This window comes from Eubalaena glacialis, chromosome 13 (assembly GCF_028564815.1).
Source record: "Eubalaena glacialis isolate mEubGla1 chromosome 13, mEubGla1.1.hap2.+ XY, whole genome shotgun sequence".
NCBI lineage: Eukaryota > Metazoa > Chordata > Mammalia > Artiodactyla > Balaenidae > Eubalaena > Eubalaena glacialis.
In genome coordinates, this window is record NC_083728.1 from 26,487,052 (window position 1) to 26,506,342 (window position 19,291).

At 47.6% G+C, this 19,291-nt stretch overlaps 1 protein-coding gene across 1 annotated transcript; it reads right to left on the reverse strand.

The window, feature by feature from the left end:
- Window positions 1–9,966: 9,966 nt before the first annotated feature.
- Window positions 9,967–14,582, reverse strand: BPIFA1 (BPI fold containing family A member 1). Its single transcript, XM_061209817.1, has 7 exons — window positions 14,423–14,582; window positions 14,090–14,249; window positions 12,507–12,614; window positions 12,040–12,189; window positions 11,075–11,159; window positions 10,394–10,457; window positions 9,967–10,031 (listed from the first exon to the last, which is right to left on the reverse strand). Exons 1-7 carry the CDS (start codon window positions 14,580–14,582, stop codon window positions 9,967–9,969), a joined length of 792 nt encoding a protein of 263 aa, XP_061065800.1.
- Window positions 14,583–19,291: the final 4,709 nt, after the last annotated feature.

Consider the following 19,291-nt stretch of genomic DNA (forward strand, 5'->3'; position numbering starts at 1 on the left):
ATCAGCTGGTCACATGACCATAGGTGTGACCCAAGGGAGAAGTGTAGGGGAACACTAGTAGGTGACATAGGTGACAAGGGAGGTGGGTGTCTAGGCCACCTATTCATGCAGCTTACTTATGCTGGACCTTGAGCCAAGCTAGATGTACTACTTCTACCTGATGATGGATGGCTCTTGGTCCTGCCTGACCTTACAACTTGGTGGATAACAGTGCCTAGTGCATGATGGGAAGTTCTGGCCTCATGGTCACTTGATGGCCCAGTAACAGGTCAGGAGCTGTTTTTTCTAGTGGTGTACAGTTCTCTGCTGAAGATGGTATGACTTTGCTCCAGAACTCTAGGGGTCTTCTCTGTAACTCCCTTATTGGGGTTTGTCAAACACTCTACATGGCATCATAGATACTTCTAGTACCATGGGGTCTGCCTGATCATGTGGCTCAAGCAACAGTGTTGCTTGAACTGCTGCCTGGAGCTGCTGCAGAGCCCTTGATTGCTCTGGGCTCTACTCAAAACTAGCACAGAGTAGATGCTCAATAAATTTTCCCCTCTCTGGGGGAATGGAGTACAGGGCAGGAGTTATAAATACAAATGCCAGTAGGGTAAAGTTGCCAGAAAAAAATATAGGAAGCCCAGTTAAATTTGGATTTCAGATAAAAGATGAATAACTTTAGTTTAAGTTTGTTTCACGCAATATTTGGGACATACTTACACAAAAAATATTCACTGTTTATCTGAAATTCAACCTCAGCTAGGTGTCCTGTATTTTTATTGGTAGATCAGGCAACCCTACTTTTGGAGCCAAGCATTTAATAGCATAAGACAATTTGGTATGATGGAGGTGTGGGAATAGGTGAATGCATTTACAATCAGTCCACAATTGGAGAATAATCAGCACTTAAAGTAATTTAAAGTATAAAGGAAAAACAATGTGCCAGATTTGGCTGGAGGATGGTGAGTTTGCAGCCCCTGGCAAAGAGCTTGGGCTCTAGAGTTTGACTTCTGGGATTTGATTCCTGAATCCGCTGTTCACAGGCTGTATGACCTTGAGTCTTAGAGTCCTTATCTCTGTGAGGATTAAATAGGATCCTGCATTTAAAGGGTTTAGCAAGGTGTTTAGCCCACCATTACTGCCAAATAAATATTAATCTTCAAGATGACTGCTGCGTTGCCATGCAGCAGCTCTCTCTAGTGGTCACAAGGCTATGTGAGAGTGCTGGTGCAAGGCTAGGGCCCTGGAGGTTTACGTGGCTTCAGGTTATCCAGCGGCCAGGCTGGCTAGGCATCAGAGGACGGGTCCCCCATTAGAGGACAGGCCCCCAGGGTCCCCAGATTCCAATCATTCACATATCACCTCCACGATTTCTTCCCCAAACCAGCCACCATTACTTTTACTTACTTAATATTCTCCTTTCAATTGTCTCCCTATTTTTAAAGAAAATCTATTGTAATAGGAAACTTCACAATTTTCAGTTAAAAGCCCCAGCATCAACTTTCAGAAATAGAAGATAACTACAAAGTAGATACAAGTGAAAAAGAAAAATGTTAAGTTTTATGGGATAATGTGGTGAGAACAATTGGAGGATCTCTCTCTTTCAAGAGGGATTGTAGCAGCATCACCCAAAGTAGTAAAGACAGACTAGCTCCCAACTGAGTTCTTCTTCCTGTGGTCAGAGGAAGGGAAAAAGAATAAGAAAGAGAACAAAAATGTTTCTCCTTTGGGATTTCATGCTGTCTCAAGTCATCTCACATACCAGGGGAAGTACCATCACCGCTGGCAAAGACACTGACAAAGGGCAGAAATGTTGACACTGTGCCCTTTATCTCCACTTCAATCAGAGTATTTCTACTTTTGTCTGATTTGAATGTGGTGGGAAGGAAAAACTGCTATTAAACAAACAGTTGCAACAACAATAATATAAAATCCAAACACTGGATTGCAGCCACTTCCACCTTCTAGGGAGGCTAAAGATTTTATCTAAGGAGAAAAGGCTTGTTTGCTTAGGAAAATATGCTCCTGAGCCTTTGGTCATTGAGGGCAATGTCCATGGGAATATCTGGAATGGAGAGGGGGATAGTGGTTTTGAAACACGTCCAAATTCTTTGATGCTCCCTTCAAGAGACAGGACTAATTCTTCTCCCCTTGGGTGTGGAGTGGATTTAATGACTCACTTCTAATGAAGAGAATATGGCAGAAAGTGATGATGTGTGACTTTTAAGACAAGGTGATAAAAGGTTCTGCAGCTTCCCTCTTTCCTTCTCTTGGATCACTTGCTTTGGGGGAGGCCAGCTGCCATGTTGAGAGGACATTTAAGCAGCCCAATGGAGAGGTCTGGGTGGCAAGGAACTGAGGCCTCCAGCCAAAAGCCATGTGCGTGAATCATCTTGGAAATAGATTCTCCAGCCCTGGTCAAGCCTTCGGAAGATGCAGCCCTGGAAAACATTTTAACTGAAACCACATGGGAGACCCTGAGCCAGAATCACCCAGCTCTTTCTATATTTCTGACCTACAGAAACTGTGATAGAATAAATGTTTATGGTTTTGAGCCACAAAGTTTTGGGATAACTTGTTACACAGCAGTAGATAACTAATACAAGGGGAGAAGTATTTAGCTGCAGCATAAATAAAATGGTGCCCTTCCAGACCAGAGAGTTTTCTTCTGAAACAAGGACTCAAATGCTGAAAGTCTCCCATTTCACAGCTTAGAAGACTGAGTCCCAAAAAGGAGGATGCCGTGCAATGAGTTCTGCTCTGCTGCATCACAGTTAATGCTCAAGAGGGCTGTGGGATTGTGACTGGTCTTGGTTACTTTGCATTAAGGGTCACATGCAAGTAGGGGCAGGGTCTGGACCAGCACTCAGTCTCTGGCTCTGCTCCACTGCCTTATCAAGTGCTTGGGCTCTCAAAATCATCCACCAGAGGAGCAGGAACTCTCCCTAGCATCCCTGCATCTTTGAACTTGGAGCCTTGGAGGTGGGGAGACACAGAAGCAGGTTCCAGTTTGTCTTTGATCTTCCCCCACTCCACATCCATCTTCCCTTCCTGTCTGCCTGCGCTGCTGACTTCAGGCTCCAGCATCAGATGCAAAGACAACAACTTAACAGAGCCCATTCAACTTGCTCCTACAGTTCCATGAGTTGCAGGGATAAGGGAGCCCTACAATATATCTCTTATTATACACATCACTCCTAGTGGTTCTATGCTGATCGAACCCTGACTGACCTTGATGCTGATTCTCTCTTGTGTGTCCAATTCCTAGATCCTGGTTGTTCTGCCCTGGAACCAGTGATTCCTTCTAGAAAGATTTTGAAGCTAACTCAGGGCAGCAACATTTCTTAAGCACTTACTATGTGCCAGGTCTTGTACACATTATTTTGTGTTCACAATAATGCTGAATGTAGTACTATTATGCCTCCCCCTTTTTTTTTCAATGATAAAATGAGGCTCAAATAATTTGCTTGAAATGCTATTCCAGGAAATAGTTGGCATGAATGATAATAATAGCTTGTTTCTTGAGCCTGACTCTTGTGTTTTATATGTATCACCTGACTTAATCCCCACAAAAGACGGGTTCTGTGATTATCCCCCCTTTTCAGATGAGGAGACTGGGGCTCAGGGGAAGAGAATGGCTAGCCAGTGAAATGTGAAAGAAGTGAAGCATGCCGCTTTTTGGCCCAGCTTTTAATGATGTCCTGCCCATCTGCCAGCCCTCATTACCCTGACTTGGTGACAGAGGAAGTTGTGCACACCAGACAATATCACTCCAAAATGGCGTGTGGCGTGAACGTGGGAGTGAAAAATCAAACTTTATAGTGTTACTCCACTGACGTTTCAGGGCTCCTTTGTTACTGTAGCACAGCCTTGTTCTGTCCTAACTAATACCATAAAATTGAGATTCCAATTTTTAAAAAGTGAGCAAATTCTGAGACTTTACCATTGAGTGTAATTAGTAAAAGAATGAAATGGAGAGTTGGGGATAGAAAAGAGAATACAAGCAGGTGGCAGAGAAACTGCTGAAGTTTTATGATGAAGATTTGAGAGAGAAGAAAAAGTCTGAGAGACAGTAGACCCAGGCCCTTGTGAGTTAGGCAGTGGGGGAGGACGGGGAGAGATAAGTCAAGTTGTTGAAGTTGGAAATTAATGATCAAACAGAGACATGATGCATGGTGCAAGGGCAAGAACTCAAGCACATTCCCTCCTTTCCACTGGCTGACATTTAAGGTTGACATTGTGGCCCTGAATGGCTGGTCCTTGTGGATGACCCGCCTTCCCCCTTTCCTCCTGAGAACACCTCTGCTAGGCAGGACCCTGGGCTGGATGGAGCCAGCTTCTGCCCCCTTGTGGTCCAGAGCGTTCACGGTTGTGGTGAGACCTGCAGTCTTCATTCCCCTGGCGCATCAACTCCAGTTCATTGAAAATCTTTGATATTTGCCATGCGTGTCCTACGGAGTCTTCAGCGGCCTCTGTAGAATTACAAGAGGAAATGCCACTGGACAAGGCAGGCTCACAGGGCCTGGGACGAAGGGCGAGGACTGTGAGTGAATTTATCCAGAGACAAGGTAGAGCCTACTAGAGCCAGACACCTCCACACTTACAGGTGTGTGTCCTTGGGCAAGTGACCCCATCTCTCTGTGCCTCAGGCTTTGCATCTGTGAAATGGGGCAGCAACAATGCAAGCCTCGAGGGTTATTGGGAGGATTGATTAATTAATTTAATTAACCTACAAAGAATGCTTAGGGCAGAGGCTGGCCCACAGTCAGGCTCGAAGGGTCTGCTCTTGTCATTCTTCCTGCCTCTCCTTACAATGCCTGCGGGGGCTGTGGGCTGGTGTTGCGGGGCAGAGTGGGGTGTGGGAGGGGGCAGTTGATGGGGAATGAGTCACAGCTCCTCTGATGTTCCTCCTGTGGGCCTGGCTGCCTTGCTCCTGCCCCAGCCCCACCTCACCCAGCTGGGTGACTTTAGGGAATTTACTCAACCTCTCTGTGCCTCTGCAAAGGGAGGCCAATGATAACGGTACCTAGCTCAGAGGGCTGTGTGGTGGATTAAATAAGCGATTACAAGCAAAGCTGCAATCACATGAGAGGCTATGAACCAGAGCTTCCCCCTGAGCCGTCCTGAATTTCTGACCCACAGAAACCAGGGAACACCACAAAATGGGTATTGTTGTTTAAGCTCCTCAATTTGGGGGTGAAATGTTATACAGCAGCAGTAACTAGAAGATGAACGTGAGAGGACCCCTCTGACTATTTTGTGGCTCAGAGCAGGGGCAAGGCTGAATGTGTGCCATTGTCCATCCCAAGTGAATGCAAACTGCTTCTGGACTCGTTATCTGACGAGTATCGAAAAGAACACATTTTCCAGATAAATAGCTACATACCAAGTACCAGAGGTTGCATTCAACTGTTCTAATAAAGATACTACAACTATGAGAGTGCCTGGTTAAATTTCTGGTAGTCCACCATCATGTGTCATAAGCCATTTGGTTCTGCAGATTGGAGAGTTGAAATAGATGGGGTAAGCATACTCCACACTGTCCTTCCTATGGAATGAAATGAACCCCCTGGACATAGTGAATGAAGTGGCTCTCTGAGAATTCTGAAACATAAATGGTGGATTGGGGAAGGAAGTCATAACTTAAAGAATGAATGATCCATAGTTGAGTTTCCTGGGTTTTTATCCCACTTATATCTTTCAGGCTGGACCCAAAGACAGTCTGACTCATGGAACTATGTACTGGTGTGAACAGAAAGAGCTCCAAGAGAAGTCCTCTCTTTCTGATCCAAGGACTAGGAAGAGGGACCCTTATGAGAGAAAGACAATGGAGGAAATCCCTTGTTTAAAAACACAGCCCACAGAAGGTAGGTTGGAAACTGAATTTAACTGGGTTAGATTCTAATTGGGTCAATTGCATGCTAAAACAAACACCTCCCCCCCAATATTCTCCATAGGATTTAAATAAGACCCAGAGTCTCATAACATAGTATTAAAAAGTATGCAGCCCAAAATTATTTGAAATACAATTAACTAGGAAAGTCTGACAAATTCTCAAGTGAACAGACAACTCATAGACATCAACTCTGAGACGATCCAGACATTGAAATTAACAAACAATGGCATTAAAGCAGATATTATAAACATGTTCCAAGAATTAAGGACTAACACTTTTGAAACGAATGGAAAGACAAAGGTCTCAAAAGAGAAATGGAATCTCCAAAAAGAACTAAATGGAAATCTTAGAGTGTAAAAATAAAAGTAACTGAAATAAAAAATTCAGCGGATAGGTTCAGCAACACAGTGGAGATGAAAGAGGAAATAGTCAATTAACTTGAAGGTAAATCAATAGAAGTTATCCAATCTGAATAAGAGGAAGAAAAAAAGGTTGAAAGAAATGAAGAGAGCCTCAGTGACCAGAGAGACTCTAACAAACAGGCTTCATTCATGTCATCAGAGTCCCAGAATGAGAGGAGAAAAGGAGTGGTTGCAGAAAATAAATTTGAAGAAATGATGGTTAACAACTTCCAAAGAAGTCTCACTTTCAGGATGGCAGTATGGGGGACTCTGGGGGCCCATCCTCTAGCGAAACGGAACTAACTGGTGAAAACTATGGCAAACTCAGACTTCTAACTTCAGCTCTCACATGTATAGAGCTTGGAAGTTGTCACTCCCATCCTCACAACAAGAAAAGGGCTCAATGAACTGAAAATCAATGCTTAGATCCATCTGAGAATTGAGGTCATAGGGCAAACAGCCATCCTGAAATCTGGAGAGAGATAAACACATAGAATTATAGTCAAGATCATCTTACCTGAAGCAGAGGCTGCTGGAGCCGGTGACTGGCGGAAACATTTAAAAGGTAATTATGACAAGTTCCTGAAGACTTGAATGTGGACTAGCTTGAGAGTTAAAGACTCCTGGGGACCCAGTCTTAAGGCCTGTGGACCATTTTGACAAATGTCCTTGGGAAAAAGATGATTCATACTGACTGGCTGAACTCTGAGTCAGGTCAAGTAAAGACAGCCTTGAGAATGGGGTCCTCCAGTGAACTAACAGACCGGTCAAACAATAACACCTCTCCGGGAATGAGGCTTTTAAGTTCTAATCAATCCCCTTCTCCCGGCCTTCTGTGGCTGCCAGGCTACTGGTTTTCACCAAGATTATGGGCTTTTGGTTTTCAAGTCTACTGTGGAGCTGGAAAGTGGGAGATGCGTAAGCTAAAATGTCACAAAGCTTGCTGTTCTGACCAAGATTCAGCCATTTTTTATTGAATAAACACCCCCCCAACCCTGGCCCCGGATTGCTGCAAGCCTTTGGTTAATTTCCAGAGTTCTGAAAAAATTGTTTTGGACAATTTTCGCTGGTTTTCTGTTTGCTTTTATGTAGGAGAGAATTTTTGGAGGTCTTTAATCTGCCATTGCCACTGACATCCTTCTGAAGAGCTTTTAAAATGTGAAAATGTCCTATTATAAGTCATAAATGTGCTCTGATTAACCAGGTCACTTGTATCCAGGGGAATCTTAGACTGGTTAATTAAGAATTGAAATTGTTAGGGGAGGGAAGGACCCATCAGTGGGCTATAATAAGAAGTCCAGGGAGCAGTAGGAAGAAAATAGTATCCAGAGATGGACAGTGGGTGTGTGTCCAGGCAGGAATGCAGTTTGGTGCCATGGTCAGAGGGCAGCAGGACCAGTGCTATAGTCCCAGGTACGTGTATGTGCCCGTCTTTATCCACCTTGATCCTTGGGGCCTCAGCCCTGGGGGACTCTCAGTCCTGACCTAATGCTTGCCCAGAGAGGACATGAAGGTAGTTAATGCCTGGGTTCTCTACAAGTCAGGTCCTGATTGCTGGTTTCCAGTCTGGAAGGTCCTTTCTGTATTTCAGGTCTTTCACAGTCATAACAATCATTCAGCTGCTGACAGAATGTAACTACTCATCCTGACCTCAAAGATCTTCTACTTCTGCGAGTGTGGAAGATGTTTCCCCTCTTAAATCCTCACCAGAAGACGCATGCTGGTTTCCTACAATAAGCCTTCTTGCAGTTCTGAACCCCGGGACTGTCCTCCCTTGACGCCATGTTTGTTGGTGGCAATAGCAGGTGGGGATAGTGGTGGGTCCGGACACTATGGCAGGTGTTTGGCAGGAGTTGAGAACCACCAGCCTGAATCTGTTCATTCTCACAAGGTCAGTGGGGTCTCTCAATGTCTATGATGTTTCCGTCCTTGATTTGCCTTTTTGTTACTCTGTGACCTTGTGCAAGTCATTCACATACAGCTCAAGGCCTCAGCTGTGGAGTGAAAGGGTGGGGCTGATCCTCTAAGGACCTCAAACAGTGAAAGCATATTTATTTTTTATTTGAGGGGGCAACGTCCCCCAGCCTGGGTAGCCCTTCTTCTTCCTTCTTGCATCCAATTTTTCATAAATCTTACCTGTGTTCACAGTCTCAACTTCCTTACATCCCATTCTCTTCTCAGTTCCTTAAAATCAGGTTTCTTCCTCTAAAAATATGACTCTCACCCAGGGCATCAATAATCTTTTCATATGCAACTCCCATGACCCTTCTCTGTGCTTATCTTTCCCAAGCCTTTCAGCAATGAACATTTTGGACCAGTTTGTCCTTCCTCCTACACTTCCTCCTTGTCATCTTCATCATCCTCTTGCTGAGAGAGCAGAGAAGAGGCCAGTATGACTGGATGCAAGTAGGCAAAAGAGAGATGGTAGAGGACGTGTATCTATCAGCCTCCTGGACGTCTCCCTCGTGGTCCCCCAGGCACTTTCACGTAGCAGGGCCACAGCTAAAGGCATAATATTCCTGCTGAAATCAACTCGTCCCCCCATATTTCCAGTTACCTTTGGGATTCCCCACCTGAGACACGGACGGGAGCCTCACCTGCTCCCTCACCTCCACCCTTCCAGGTCCGCCTCCTGGACATCTCTCTAATCTGCCATTTTCACTTCTTGCGTGGTATCTTGTGTATCATCACTTTTGCCTGGAGTGTTACATCTACCCAACACTCTGTCCACCCATCCTAAGAACCCCAGAGCAGTCCCTCTGAAATCCACACCCATCTGGACATCTTCCCGTCCTGCCTAAGACCATTACGATTTCCAATGTAAGGTCCAAACTCTGTTCTACAGCTCCAACCACTCAGACCAGGGCACTTTCCCACCTATGAGCCCTCCAGCGATGGTGAAGAATGACAAGGCACCTGGTGCAGAGAAAGGACAGTTTTATTTGGTGATGAACATGGAATGTGACACATGCCTGGTGGGAAAGAAGGGGGAGCAGTTTCCTTGGAGAGAAGGCTGCTCTGGTTTCCAAACATGGCCGTGTCATGGTCCAGGACACGGGCGAGCCTTCTGTGAGCCCTCAGGTGCTGCGCAAGGGGTGGATCGAGCAGCAGGAAATGGTTCTGTTGGGAGAAGACCCCAGCCGGAATGGAGACTCGAAGTCCCTGAGTCTTGCTGGTATTGGCCCATCATCAAACCCGCCCTCCAGAGGGTGGGGAGGAGGCTGAGACCCTGAGGCTGGGGTGATCTTGTCTCAGCCACCAGGGGAGCCCAGCCCCGGGGTCAGGGAGCTCCTTGTGCATGGGCTTGAGTGTGTGTCTGTGTGTCCATTTGTGCGTGGCGCGTTTGTATGTGTGTGTACATGTGTGCGTGTGCTGACATGAGAGTGTGTGCCTCTGTGTGTCTGTCTGAGTGACCATGTGTGTGTCTGGGCATTTGTGTGTGTGTGTGTGCACGTATCCACGACCATGTGTGTTTCTCTTGGTAGCTGTGTTGCGGTGCCGCCTGTGTCTCTCCACCTCTGTCAGCATTTCTGTGGACTTCTCTGTGCATGTTGGTGTATGTCTATGTGGCTGTTTGTCTCTCTCTTTGGATGTCACTGTCCCAAGCCCCCTGCTGCCCCCACTAGGAGAAGAAAAGCCAGCTCCCAAATCCTGCAGAGTGGGTTGCAATACTCACTCAGCTCAGCAGAGGCCAGGTCCCTTTCTGGAAAGCTTAGACCTTGATTCCAGCCCGTAGATTGGTGCGTCTGGAAAATGAAGAAACAATAACCACAGACCAGAGTGAAGGAGCCCAGGGACTTTCACAGTCCCCTGGAGGCCTGGGACTAGGGAATGGGAACTCTGAGATCCAACCACGCTCAGGCAGGGCTTGGAGGGGACCGTACCGCCTCCACCAACCAGCCCAGCTGTTCTCAGTGTCAGGGCTGATGGGGGGAGATAGAGTCTATGCCTCAACATGATCTGGATAATTCAAGGCAAAGAAGAAATCTGAAGTGGGGAGAGTTGAGGCTGGAGGGACCTAGCTGTCCCACGTGTGCAGGGACAGAGCTCCCTGGGGGAAATCCCTGCTCCTGCAGTGGGGAGAGAGGGCTTGGAAGCAGGTACTTACTGACAGTGGAGTTTACTAGAGTGGTGTCCAAGTGACCGAGAGCCTCACTGACCAGAGGGCACACCTGACCCAGGGGCAGAGAGGAGAGTTAGGCAAAGTGGCACCTTAGGGAGACCCTGGCAGCAACAGCATCCCCAGTATGCATTCTCTGGGGAGATTTTCTATCATTTTTCTGTATCTGAGAGTGTCTGATTCGAAGCAGTCCCACAGATGAATGTTCACACATCCACACTGGGTGGAAGGAGAAACTGAAGGCATGGGTGAGGTGCCCAGTCACGCAGTGAACTGTTCACTCTGTGATTTGGCATCTGCTTCTGAATAGGGTGGACTACTCTGGGAGGGGTGAGATTCTGGTTATAGGAGGCACCGAAGCATAGGCTGGGTGGGTCTGGTCTGCAGCCACGGGGGGGGGGGTGGCCTGGGAGCTTCTTGGGGCAGGAGCCCATCTGTTTCAGCTGTAGTGTGGACACACACAGGGCCTGGCCCAGAGCAGAAACCAATCAATACATTCTGAAGGATGAAAAGAAGAAACATGGACAGATGGATCAATGGACAGATAGACTGATGGATGGAATTTACTTATCAAACTGAGAGGCTCAGAAAACCTCACCCCAGGGGCTTCTTTTAGCCTGAGAAGCTCTAAGAGCCAAAGATCAGGAGCCCCCAGTTGTACTCACTTACCTTGCCCTGCACCAGCCCAGGAAGGACATTATTCAAGATCCCAGTGATGCTGTCAATCAGGCTTTCACTGGGGAGGGCGCCCAATCTGAAAGAGAAAAGCCACGGGCCATGCAGGGGCCTGAGGCTGGAATGGAGAAGCACTGGTACGTGCCCACTGCAGTCTCAGCACTGAGTCATGGAACCTGGCCTCGTGCATCCACACCCACGTGCATCCACAACAAGGGGCACATCCAAAGGGAGTGATACACTGCACAGCAGCGCACACACTAGGTACGTGTAGAATAAACCCATAGTTCCAGGACACAGTAGGTGTTCAATAAGGCTTTGTAAAATCCATAACTGAATGAACAGTGCTTAGTACGTAGTTGTCATGAGGACTCAATGAGATGATACATGTGATGCACAACACATGTGTTCAGTAAACGTGAGCCATGATAGGGATGACGCCTGTATATTATACCTGCCTCCCTCTCCCTCGCAGCAGGAACTGAAATAGTAACCCAGGTAGGCTCCATAGCTATTTTACCCTTTACTGGCACAAAGCATGTCCACATCTATTATTTTAGAGCATCTGTCAATAATGCCAAAGTAGCTCCATATTGCAGTTATCTGAGAAAGCTGAGACTCAAGTTGGGGAAGCACTGTTCAAGTTCACACAGGAAGCCCTCCATCTCTTGCCACACCCCTCAGGTAGATGGGGCTTGAACTCAGATTTCTTGTTGCCTAATCCAGCATAGAATTGGTCAGCCTGGCCTAAGAAGGGATAAGTGACCATTTACCTATTCATCCATCCATCCATCCATCCATCCATCCATCCATCCATCCATCCATCCTTCCACCTATCCATCTTCTCACCCTTCCACCCTCCCACTCATCCATTCTCTCTTTGTTCTGTCTTCCCAACCATCCATCCATCATCCCATCCTATTTTTTCTGGACAGGAGTAGCCACCCCTCTGGCCTCACCCATCAAGCAGGGAGATTTGCAGGCTGCCAGAGGAGAAAGTGCAGTTGCAGTGGACGAGGTGGAACTTCTCCTGTTCATCTTTCACAGCTAAGAGTTCTGCAGTGATGTTTAGCTTCATAGCCAGCTTCAATAGACTTCCGACCAAGGGCCTGCAGAGAAGACAGTCTGTTGCAGCTGGTCCCACCACATCCCAAGGCAGAGGAGGCTTTTCTCCTTGACAGAAATGCCAGCCATCTTGCCCACAGCTGTACTCATCTCATTTCCCAGTAGGGGAAACCAAGGCTCACAGAGGTTAAATGAGTTTCCCAAGTGACTCAAGGTCACTCAGCATGGCAGCAAATGAGCTGAAGTTGGAGGCTCAGGTCTGTTAGACAGACTCCAACACCTTTTTTCTTTTTGACTACCCAAGATCATCAGGGTCTCCTCTGGTGAGCCATCCTCCCATTCCCCCTTGGGACCCACTCACATTTTCACATTGAGGACCATGCCCAGAGGGATGGTGACATAGTGACGTTGGCCATCAGGGCTCTGCAGGAGGACAAGTTCCAGCAGCTGCGGATTAGTGATCTTCATACTGCCCAGGGAGCAACATTGGAGGGAGAAACATTAACTCCTCTAGTTCTAAACCTAGAAACCACACCTAACTCCACCTTACCCATCCCAGAGTGGGAGCTACCCATGAGGTGGGATGGAGGAGATAGGAGGGGAGTCTTGCAGCAAAAGCCACATGGGTTTCGAGTCTCACATCAGTTTTTCCCAAACTCTGCCCTGGGTCAGATCCGGACACACACATGGCCCTCTCCTCATCTCAAGTCTATAAGGTATTCCAGGATAGAGACTGTGTCTGGGTTATATTTTCATCCTGTATGCCAGCTCAGAGCCTTACAAAGAAAGGGCCTACTCTGTATTGGTTGATTTTGTAGACTGATGAGCAGGGGGGTAGATGGATATGTGGGTGGATGCATGGAAGAGTAACTGGTTAGATGGAGGGAGGATGGACAAATAGATGGATGGATGGGTAAGTGGCTAAGTGGATGATGTCTGGGCAATTGGAGTAAGTCCTTCGCAAACATTTATGGTAGGAATCACTCATCCTGCCAAGTTCTTCAATAGCAGGTCAATCAACAATGTTTATCACGGAGATGGAGAAGCAGGAAGTCCGGGAAAATGGAGAGAGGGTGGAAGTAAGTAAGTCTCTTCTCTGAGCCAGCCACTGAGCCAGGTGATCTACATCTTCTCAGTCCTCCCAACAGTTTTTCTCTGTGGGTACCATAATCTTCGTTTTACAGATGAAGAAACCAAGCCCAGAGAGACTGAGTGCCTTGCCCCAGGTCACCCAGCAAGTACATGGTGAATATAAAAATCAAACTCAAGGCTATCTATCTGTCTTCTAGTCAGGGGCAAGCACCTGGGTGGGTAGGAATCATGGGAATAGCTTTGACCCAGTCCTATGAAGGATCTAGGCTTTGCCAGCTCACTGGCACCAAGCTTTCTACTATTGCTTCTTGCTTAGAGAGCTCTCAGGTGGCTCCTGGGTTGTTCATCTTGGATTGTTCCACGGACATCACATGATGATGTCATTGAGGAGAGTAGCTTACACTTTCTTGCTTACGTCAAAGGCCACAGTGTTCTAAGGGATTTCACAGGTGAGAACAAAATTACTATAATATAGTGGAAAAGACCTTGCCTTTGGACTTGAGTCAATTAGAGTTAGAACCCTCACTCTGCATCACTCCTGTGGTGTGATCACAGGCACCTTTCTGTGCCTCGGTTTTTCCATCTGTAAACTAGGGATTATTAAATTGACCTCAGAGGACTATGGTGAGGATTATAGATGATGCTGGGGACTCAGGATGCGCTTTAGGACTGGGGGCAATTGCTAGTTCAAGAGGGCTGGTGTTCCCTGCCAGACCGTGAGGAAGGTCTCAGCCTGAGTCCTGGCCTCATGTTCAGACCACCCCCCCCTCCTCAGGGCCACTGCCTGGGGCTGTCAGATCTCCAATGGGGGTTCTCTGGTGGGGTCTAAGGCCCTATTTTAGGGCTACTCACTCAACGATGTTGTTCAGGAAAGGAGTCAGTAAGGTCACTTTCCCAAGCGGGCCCCCCAGCAGGCCACTGGCAGTGTTCCCTCCAGTCTTCAGGATGTCCAAGAGCGGAAGGTTTTCGAGAATGTCCAATAGATCCCCAGAGAGCAGGCCATTGCTGAGAGCTGGAAATGGGTATGGGGTCCTTGGGGGTCAGATCAATTATGGGTCCTCAGTCCTTGCCCGTTTTTATCTCTCTTCCCAACCAACCACACACACACACACACACACACACACACACACAAACACAGACGTACACACACACCCCTGAAGGAGGTTGTCACAGACTCTCACTTACCACTTGTCAAGCTTCCAGCAAGATCTGTGGGACTCGAGGCCAGGGACGGAGTCATAGGCAAGGGCAGTGCCTGGTCCAGGGGCAAGGGCAGGGCTTCCAGCAGGACTGTGGTCTGGGCCAGCAGCCCACAGAAGACAACAAGGCCCCCAGTTTGAAACATCTTCTCATTCAGTATCTGTGGAAAAAATGACAGGTCCCTTGTGGCACGAATACAAGAGAGGAACCCATCCACCGCCTGCCCCTGCCCCTGCACACCAGGGAGTGAATAGCAATAACTAACACGTTTCATCTGAGCCAGGCTTTGGGCTGAGTCCTCCACACTCAGGCAGTGGAGGGGCGGGGGGATGGAATGGGCAGATCTCACCTGGCTTCTCAGACGTCCCAGCAGATGTCTTGGTCTCCTCTTCCCTGCTGGCTACTGCTGAGGAGACAGCCTCTTTTATAGTGTGGGAATCCGGAAACGAGCAGTTGAATGATGGGTTTCTAGATAACTCAGAATTCTGCAATCTGGTGGTGTCTTTCAAAGTAAGACACCAAAGTAATAATTGCTCTCCAAAGTAAATAATTGCCAATCACATTAGTAGGTGGGACAGTTAAGCCGTGTGATTGACAAGTTAAACAGAGGAAAACTTGAGATGGGGATGTTACTCAAGACTTCATGGTTTCACGTGTGGGGCTGAGGCTGGGGACCCACGCTCTGAGGTGGCCTGAAGATCACATTTGGAAACACTGGGAGAGGCAGCTGGCGGAGCCCAGGAAGGGACCTCAATCTCATATCCAGGCCTTTTCCATTCCTGGTCCAATTATTCTTCTCCAGTTGGAGGGCTCCTGCTCCCAAAATGTCAAAAAAGAGTCAAACTGTCTCTGATTTCCCTACATCTGGGACACCCCTCAGTTCCAGGGCAGGGGTGTCCTGGCTTCTGAATCCTAATTGCATGACAGTCACATGCTGGGGGCTACACATCCTCACAGAACCCTGGAGGGAGGGGTTGCTGTCCCTCCTTTGCAGAGGAGAAAACTGAGGCCCAGCGGGGACAGGTGCCCAAGGACACAGAGAGGATGGGGCAGAGTCAGTGAGACAGGCTGGGGCCTGGGACCTGGGACTCTTTGCTGCAGTGCTTGTACCTGGACAAATGTCTCCTCAAGCAACAAAATACAAAGAAACTATAAGGGACTAAACATAACCGCGTGCATGGGCAGTTGGGGCAAATTATGGACAACAAGATACAAAAAGACCTAAAACCCATCTGCCACTTCTGAAGAGCCAGGAGCCAAAACAGAGTACTGCGCATGCCCCCTGAACTCAACACCACCAAAGGGGTGGACAAGCTACGTAAGCCACCCCTCTAGCCTGACCCCTGGACACACCCCTACCCTCACCCCGTAGAAGGAACCAGCTCGCCCTGCCTCGGGGGGTGAGCAAGGGAACCTGTTACTAGTTTTCACTCCCCCCTGCGGCAGCAGGGGCCCCCATAAAGCCTTGCCTGAATTTCTTGTCTGGACTCTAGTCAATTTCTATTGATTAAGGAAGGCCAAAAACCCTGGTCAGTATCATTAGGACTCAACCCATTGGATAATAATAACAATAAAAACAGTGTCAACAGCTAATACTTGTCAAGCTCTTGCTGAATGCCGGACGCGGCATCGTTTTTCACCTCCAGCCCCTCACAAATCCTCACAACCCTGTGTGGGATGGGAATGAGTACGTCCGTTCTACAAGGGGGAAACGGAGGCTCGGAGTGTGAGGTGACATGTCCAGAGTCTCACAGTGGGCATGGGGCCCAGGCATTCACGCTCTAGTCCTTTCTCTTAATCACTGGGCTGAGAGATGAGGATGCCTTGGGCACGCTCTGACCGTTTTGCACCCCCATGTCTGTGAATGTCATGCCTCCCACTTTTTTTTTTAATTTTTTTTATTTTATGGCTGTGTTGGGTCTTTGTTCCTCTGCGAGGGCTTTCTCTAGTTGTGGCAAGCAGGGGCCACTCTTCATCGCGATGCACGGGCCTCTCACCATCGCGGCCTCTCTTGTTGTGGAGCACAGGCTCCAGACGCGCAGGCTCAGTAATTGTGGCTCACGGGCCCAGTTGCTCCGCGGCATGTGGGATCTTCCCAGACCAGGGCTCGAACCCGTGTCCCCTGCATTGGCAGGCAGATTCTCAACCACTGCGCCACCAGGGAAGCCCGCCTCCCACTTTTATAACCTGGAAAATGCTTTCCAGTTTCCCAGGCCTGAGGGACTGTGTGACATCCTGGCCTCTACCCTTACCCTTTCTTCTTCCCTTCCCCAAATGAAGTAATGAGGCATTTGTTACCACCACTTGGGCCTTTGGAGTCTATTTTACAGATGAAAAAACGAGGCACAGGGAGGTCCAAGCCCTAGTCCAGTGAGAGCAGCTCTTGTCTTGCAGAACCAAACACATTATAAGCAAAAGCGGAGAGAGAAGGGCGAAATGCATATTTATGTACTACCTACTATGTGCCAGGTGCTTTCCATGCTTGAACTTCATTTTTGTCATGAGTGGTTGATATTGTTGAACCTCAAATGTCAGATAAGGAGACTAAGGTTCAGAGAAGGTGATTACTTCCCAGGGATACACAGCGAGTGAGTGGAGTCAGAATTCTCCCCTGTGTCTGATGCCCCTGTAATCAGTGAGCCACGCTGCCTTCCCCTCATGTCAGACCTTCACTGGAGCTGCTCTCACTTCCTGTGAGAGTCTGGCTGATGCCTCCAAGGGGCTGGGCCATGGCCTTGAACTCAATCATCCATTCAAGCACTCACCAGACTCTTCCCACAGCTTGTATGTTGTCAGTCATCCTCAAAGGGGTCCCCTTTTTTGTTATCTTGGTACAACTCTTGTGGTTTGTGTCAGGTTGCTACTATTTTTTGGGGAAACGGAAGCAGATAAGCCAAAGAATGGATTCAAGTTTGTTACTGGACAGCTAACAGCGGCTGGTTTGAAGCTAGGAGGCTGAATTTGTGTTATGGCAGAAAGGGGATGGATATGGGCGCATATTGCCCTGGTTCAAGTCCTGTGACCCTGGGCAAGTCCCTCCAAACCTTTGAACTTCAATTTCCTCATCTGTAAAATGGGAGGATAATATCTACCTCACAAGGCTGCGGGGGATAATGTCTGGGGACGGAGTATGAACTTCAGTTCATAAACTCATGTGTCTACATTTTTTTTTTGAAGATTTTTTTTGATGTGGACATTTTTCTAAAGTCTTTATTGAATTTGTTACAATATTGCTCCTGTTTTATGTTTTGTTTTCTTGGCCGCGAGGCCCGTGGGATCTTAGCTCCCCAACCAGGGATCAAACCTGCACCCCCTGCATTGGAAGGCAAAGTCTTAACCATTGGACGGCCAGGGAAGTCCCTACATTTTTTTTTTTAAATACATAATCCCTTCATTTATTTATTTATTTACTTATTTATTTTTTTGTATTTTGGCTGCTCCATGCCATGCAGCATGTGGGATGGTTCCCCGACCAGGGATCTAACCTGGGCCTCTGCATTGAAAGTTCTGAATCCTAACCACTAGGCCACAAGGGAACTCCCCTACATATTTTTTTCCTAATGTATGTATAGTTTAGCGTTTCAAATGCCATTTTGCTGAGTAACAAAAACTTCCCCATTTCCCCTTGGGATTTTATTTCTGTTCCAGGGGCTTTATTTGTGCCAAGGCATCTGAAGAAGGCTGTCCTGTCCCTGTTTTGACTGGAAATATAGAAACAGCCATATGCCATCTGACCCCTTGATGCCAAGATGCTGTGCTTCCCTCCCGTCCAAAAGGCCCCTTCGAATTTAGCATTTACTTTTTACTGGACACCCTTGCTGGACACCCAAAATTGTTCTGTGTCTCGATTCCTTGGGTCTCAGGCAGGACCCAGGGGGACTGCCGCAGCCCATCTGCCTGGAACTACTGAGACCTTCCAGTTAACTTTCTCTCCCTGGGGTCCTGCCACCTCTCCTGGTTCTGGAAGGGAATGTGGGCACAGAACCCCTCTGTTCTGGAATCCTGCACATCGATTTGGGGTTTCTGCTGTCCTCCTCCCATGTCAAGGTTTGCCTGGGGAGAAGCAAGGCCATGAGACACTTCTCAGAACCCACTAGAACTATTTTCTCTTCAATTTCTCTTGGATCCTCACACTCCACCAACCCAACATGGGAAATTTTCTAGTCCTGGGGGCAGGAAACCTTGCTTCAATTCATCATGTATATGCTATTCTTAATGTCTCCTATGTCCCAAATTTTGAAATTGAAAAACCCAGGCTTTGGGAATTCCCTGACAGTTCAGTGGTTAGGATTCGGCGCTTTCACTGCTGTGGCCTGGGTTCAATCCCTGGTGGGGGAACTAAGATACTGTAAGCCGCAGGGTACGGCCAAAAAAAAAAAGGGAGAGAGAGTGAAAAAAGAAATAGTATCTTATAACTAAAACAAACAAACAAACCCCCAAACAAACAAACAAACAAAACAACTCAGGCTTTAAAAAAATTTAACCTACAGTAAAACTGACTTTTTTTGGGTGTATAATTCAATGAGTTTAACACATGAATAGTTTTATGTAGCCACAATAATACAATAATACAGAACAGTTCCATCATTCCCAAAATACGCTCATGCTGCCCTTTTATAGTTACCCCCTCCCTCTTCCCCTGCAACTGGCAACCACTGATCTGTTCTCTGTCACTGCTGTTTTGTCAGAGACCCAGGCTTTGTAGACTCAAAAGCCTTCTCTCTGCTTCTGCTGAAGTTGCCCTTCCTTGAAGCACAGGTACTGCTTGTTCCAGTGCCCTGAGCAGGGCAAGGGTCGTGGGGCATCAGGAAGCATGGACGGACACCCAGCTAACATTTCAAGACAGTGTTTTCC

Bases quoted from the DNA above. Each gene is read 5' to 3' on its own strand.
- BPIFA1 (XM_061209817.1), bottom strand. From the start codon at position 14,582: ATGTTTCAAACTGGGGGCCTTGTTGTCTTCTGTGGGCTGCTGGCCCAG. The intron at 12,615-14,089 runs GTGAGTAGCCCT...CTCCCTGGGCAG, and splicing joins TTCCTGAACAACATCGTTGA to TATGAAGATCACTAATCCGC. The intron at 10,032-10,393 runs GTAAGTACCTGC...TTCATTTTCCAG, and splicing joins TCTAGTAAACTCCACTGTCA to ACGCACCAATCTACGGGCTG.